This window comes from Hippoglossus hippoglossus, chromosome 16 (assembly GCF_009819705.1).
Source record: "Hippoglossus hippoglossus isolate fHipHip1 chromosome 16, fHipHip1.pri, whole genome shotgun sequence".
NCBI lineage: Eukaryota > Metazoa > Chordata > Actinopteri > Pleuronectiformes > Pleuronectidae > Hippoglossus > Hippoglossus hippoglossus.
In genome coordinates this window covers 10,902,630-10,907,481 of record NC_047166.1, presented here as the reverse complement: position 1 = coordinate 10,907,481, position 4,852 = coordinate 10,902,630, and the positions used below count along the sequence as shown (strand labels likewise).

At 45.3% G+C, this 4,852-nt stretch overlaps 1 protein-coding gene across 1 annotated transcript in view; it reads left to right on the top strand.

The window, feature by feature from the left end:
* efna1b (ephrin-A1b) overlaps positions 1-4,852 on the top strand; it is a 10,951-nt gene extending 6,099 nt beyond the window's left edge. Inside the window, exons 2-4 of the mRNA XM_034611500.1 lie at positions 2,876-3,171; positions 3,271-3,462; positions 3,583-4,852. Of these exons, the coding sequence (XP_034467391.1) occupies positions 2,876-3,171; positions 3,271-3,462; positions 3,583-3,704 (610 nt within the window). The 3' untranslated portion in view covers positions 3,705-4,852. The remainder of the gene's footprint in view (positions 1-2,875; positions 3,172-3,270; positions 3,463-3,582) is intronic.

Below are 4,852 nucleotides of genomic sequence, written 5' to 3'. Positions count from 1 at the left end.
GTAGCTCCATAGTGAGAAACATCCACCTTCAACCTTGGCTGTTTACCCACACCTCACTCACATGTAAGAAATCGCACACACACACACACACTCCAACACACAAGAGGCTCCAGTAGGCCTTGATAAACAGATGTGCTCCTCAGCCTGAGGCGTGAGACGCCCTCAATAAGGGTCTTCAGAGAATCCCTCTCCCATGAAAACATGCACATACACACAGAGACAAACCAACACACAGGGAAGAGGAGGAAGCTGCGTGGAAAGTAGGTTTGCAGCAAACTTACACACCTGGCTCTCAGTCTCGCATACAACACAACTATCACGTCGACGCGACTCTCACTCTCCTGAGAACTGCCAGTTGGGAGGAGAGGGGAGACGCAGAGGAGTCTCCAGCGTTTGGGAGCTTTGATGAGTGAAGATTTAAAGGTAGATAGTGTGAGGAGGAGTGGAAGACATTTGTGGGTTTGCACTTAAACTCTGACCGAGTCCAAAACGGGGCTAGATTTTTCCTTCTTACTTTACTGTTGCGCGAATGAACAGGATATAAGCAAAAACACCCATAAAAAAACATGGACAGTCATATGAGCACACTCATTACACACATGCACAGCAGCCAGGGCAGTGAAAGCTCCACAGGGGGTAAGGTACAGGGGTTGAAGGGGTTCTGTAGCCTGCAGCCATTCTGTCTTTGGGGAGGGAACGGGTATAATTACACCCCCATTCATTCCTCCTCCCTAACTTTTCTACAGAACACATTGGCCCCAGACCCCTAACAGCTTTTAATTAGCCAGACCAATGGAGGGCAGGAGGAGGAGGAGGTGAGGAGAAGGATAAAAGGGGAGGGGTGGGAGGGGGGTTCTTAAACGTGTGAGACATGAATGAAATTAGCAACAGAATCTGTTACTGGTAGCTTTTGACAAGCCTGTTTTTTGTCATACCGAGAGGGGACCAGGCCACTAACAAGGACGTGGGGTGTCTGATGCCATACAATTTAAAACTACTCTTTACATCAGAGGGAACCACTAGAGATCCTCCAGCGATTTGTTTTCTCTGACTCTGTTATTACTGGTTCTGCTCAAAGAAAACACAGACGAGAGGAACAAGGTGAAAGCCGAGATTATTTTTAGCCAATTAGGTTGCAACAGATGTTTTCTTTTTTACTTTCAATGAAGTACTTAGCCGAGCGCACACACACGCACACACACACCCACAGACACACACCCATGAATACCTACATAGGACTGTGCACGCACTTTCAAAGAAGCTTTTCTTAGAGGGAGCAGCGGTTGTAAGTGGAGGATGGTGATCAGCTTATTAGCCCTGGATAACAAGTGTAGAGTTGTGCTCGACTAACAAAGCGTGTTTTGACAAGCAGGTTAGCGCTAAATGACACACACACACACACACACACACACACACACACACACACACACACACACACACACACACACACACACACACACACACACTGGCAGGAAGGAGGGGTCAGAGGCCCACATTTGGAGCCAGTGTGTCTGTGACTCGACCAGGGGGTCCGAACAGAGGCCACAACAACAGGAGCCACAACATGCTTTGATGCCGGGCTCACACACACACACACACACACACACACACACACACACTTGCAACACACATTAACAATGGCTGACACAGGAGGTGTTTTGCTGTCACTTTCACTCTCTAAAACGACGCTCTCGCACCAAAACACAAGCAGTCATTCGTTTCAACCAAGTTTTTTTTTTTTACCCCCTTAAGGATGTTATGGGCGTCGCACAAAAATAAAAAATATGTCTTCACCTCCCAGCTCTTGGCCGATCGCCCAGGATGTCAGCCAGCCGCGCATCACATGAGGACAGCCTCACCTGTATCGTGTTTACTTTAAAGGAGAAACACAGTCGTAACGTGGGAGTAAAAGTGAATTTTACAGGGTTAGAGTTCATTCATTGCTGTTTATTAACAATAAGTAAAAGTTCTACTTGACACAACCCCCCCCGAATCCGCTTTATTTGTTCTCACTGAGCAACATTACCATAAATGTGCATCCATGCAGCAGGACTGTACCGGATTTATCATTATTTTTCACCATCTCGGCTTCATTAGGACACAGGGGGGAAATAAGGATGGGAAGTGAGCGAAGAGGAGACAGGAAGGCTGAAAAAGAGCCATAAAACTAAATGAAGGGTAAAGATGAAAAGAGAGAAGGGGAGCAGCAGTCTGGCTGTCTCCACCCACTGTGTCTCTGTCTTTGATGAAATTGGAGAGAGATTGAGAGACAGAGATGCAGATAGAGATGGCAAATTAGAGAAATTACAGTTGTGCAGTCACAAATAGAAGAAACAAGAAAGTAGAGACAGCTGTAAAAGACTTGGCAGAAAGAGTCACATAGTTGTACGGACAGAAAAGTGGATGTATGGAAGAAGTGAAGAAATGTGTTTTGGGCTCGGGGGTTGCTCCTTTCATTTACAATGTTTTCTGCCGGTAAGCAGGTGAGAAGTGAGTTTCTGCTGAAGGCTAAATTGTCGGAGAGAGAGAGAGATGGTGTGTGAGTGGGATGGTGCAAGTGGCTGAAGTAGATCCTGGGTGTGTTCTCTTACCCAAAAACAAAAGTGAACAAGTCCGACCTGCTAATTCTGTCTCAGTGGCGGGTTTGCACAAGCACACACGCCTTGTTTGTGTGAGGGAGTCTGTTTGCTGTTGCTGCACGTTTCTATTCGTGATTAGCCCTCATTATTATTCCCTGTTTTCTCCATGAGCCTGGGCGTGTGTTGTACACGTGTGCGAAGAAACAGACGATATCTGCCCATGTAATTCATGTGTTATGTGAATTAAAAAACGAGGACATCTGTCACTAACCTCCTCTCTTCCTGTTTCCCTGCAGCTTCCTGTCAGACGAGTACGCAGTGGAAGTGCGCATCAATGACTATTTGGACATCGTCTGCCCCCACTATGCCCACGGTGAGGTGTCATCGCATGCAGCTGAGCGCTATGTTCTGTACATGGTGGAGAAGGAGGACTACGACGTGTGCAAACCCCACTCCTTCGACCAGCTCCGTTGGGAGTGCTCACGGCCCTTCGCTCCCCACGCGCCTGAGAAATTCTCTGAGAAGTTCCAGCGCTTCACGCCCTTCACCCTGGGCAAGGAGTTCAGACAGGGAGAGAGCTACTATTATATCTGTAAGTATCAATAATCATGTACCACTGGCTTTTTATCTGCTTGTTGTGCTTCGGAGGTTTCTGGTATTCAAACATTTTCCTCTCTCCGTCCTTCTTCAGCCAAGCCGATGCATCACCACGGACAGGACTGTCTGAGGCTGCGAGTGGATGTAGCCGGAAACAAAGGCGCTGTGAAATCTCACATCGACAAATCCAAGGCGGCGGAGGAGGTGGGAAAAAGTTTAGATGGAGGAAAAGTCAAGTTTCCTGCCACTGGAGGAGTGCACAACCCCTCGAACCGGCTCCCAGCAGGTGAGGATTCTCATACAAAATACCAGACAGATGCAAAATAGTCACAGCAGGGCCGCGTCTCAGATGAGCTCAGCTGGGTGAGTTCTGAAACTGAACCTCACCTCCCTTTTCTCTCCTCAGATGACCCTGCTGTGCTGGAGCCAAACGTCCAGAGGAGCGTCGGCAGCTCAGGCGTGCAGCTGGTTTCCTTCTCACTCCTCCTCACCATGATCCCAGTCTTATTAGTCCCGATGCTGCACTAAAGCTGAGCATAACAGAGACTATACCACACCAATGCAGGTCATTGGGACCATGAACACTCAGAGATTTCTTTTTTTATACAGATTTTTTTATACAAGCATGGACAAAGCTTTCAGAGTGTGTGTGTGTGTGAGTGTGTTTGATGTGTTGGTTTGTGTGCATGTGGAACGTGGATCGTTCCAAAGAAGAAGACCTCAAAGACGTTTTTTTTTTTCTTACTTTATTACGAGGATGGAATTCTCGTTAACGACCATTTAAGATCATCTTCAGCCATTATGGACAAAACGGATCAACACACTTGAATAACACGGATCAAAGTTGGATTGAAAGCAAAAGGAACACGTTATTCTCATTCTCATTTCAGATCTTCATACCTGTTGGTACAGCTGTGCATGTATTACTGGTCTCAAACTGCCAATAATGTCATTTTTTTTCCTTCTTCGTGTGGAGAAAATATTGATCATGTACTGGAAATGTTGTTGGCTACACTGCCAGCGTGTTATACAATACATTATGTAGTATTTTAGTTTTGTCATGTAGCACTCAGCTCCCTGTTGTATCCCTGGAAGCAGACAGGTTCTACAGTTTAGTACAGAAAGTGTCACATCGCACATTTTTCACTTGTAACTCAACACAAGTAAACAAATTAATGACTCGTGTGCAAACTAGAAGTTCTCAGTCAACATTTTACACATTGCACTCAATATGAAGTAAAATGATTTATATGTTTCACACAAAGTACATCTGAATTAATTTGGATCCTTTTGTAAGTAATGAATCATAATCCATAATGTGGATGATGAAGTGATTTGGCGCCGCGGATCAAGAAAACAAACCAGATTAAAACCTAAACGATAGCAGGATTGTCAGGGAGCTGAGCCTCTTCCGTACTCGTCGGTTCTTCACTCATGTCTGCGCTCTCGACAGTATCATGGTATGGTACACTGGCGGATGTTTGCAGATGTGATCCCACTTGCACGTTGTCAAACCTCAAACTGAAGAGACTTCCTGCGTTTTATTTACAGTTGTTTTTTATCTATCATTTTGTAAATGTTTATATGTAAATTTGTACATAGAGAAAACTCTAAGAAACTGTTTTAAAATGTAAAACAATCTTTAGTGAAATAAAGAAATTGTGATGTTATAAAAA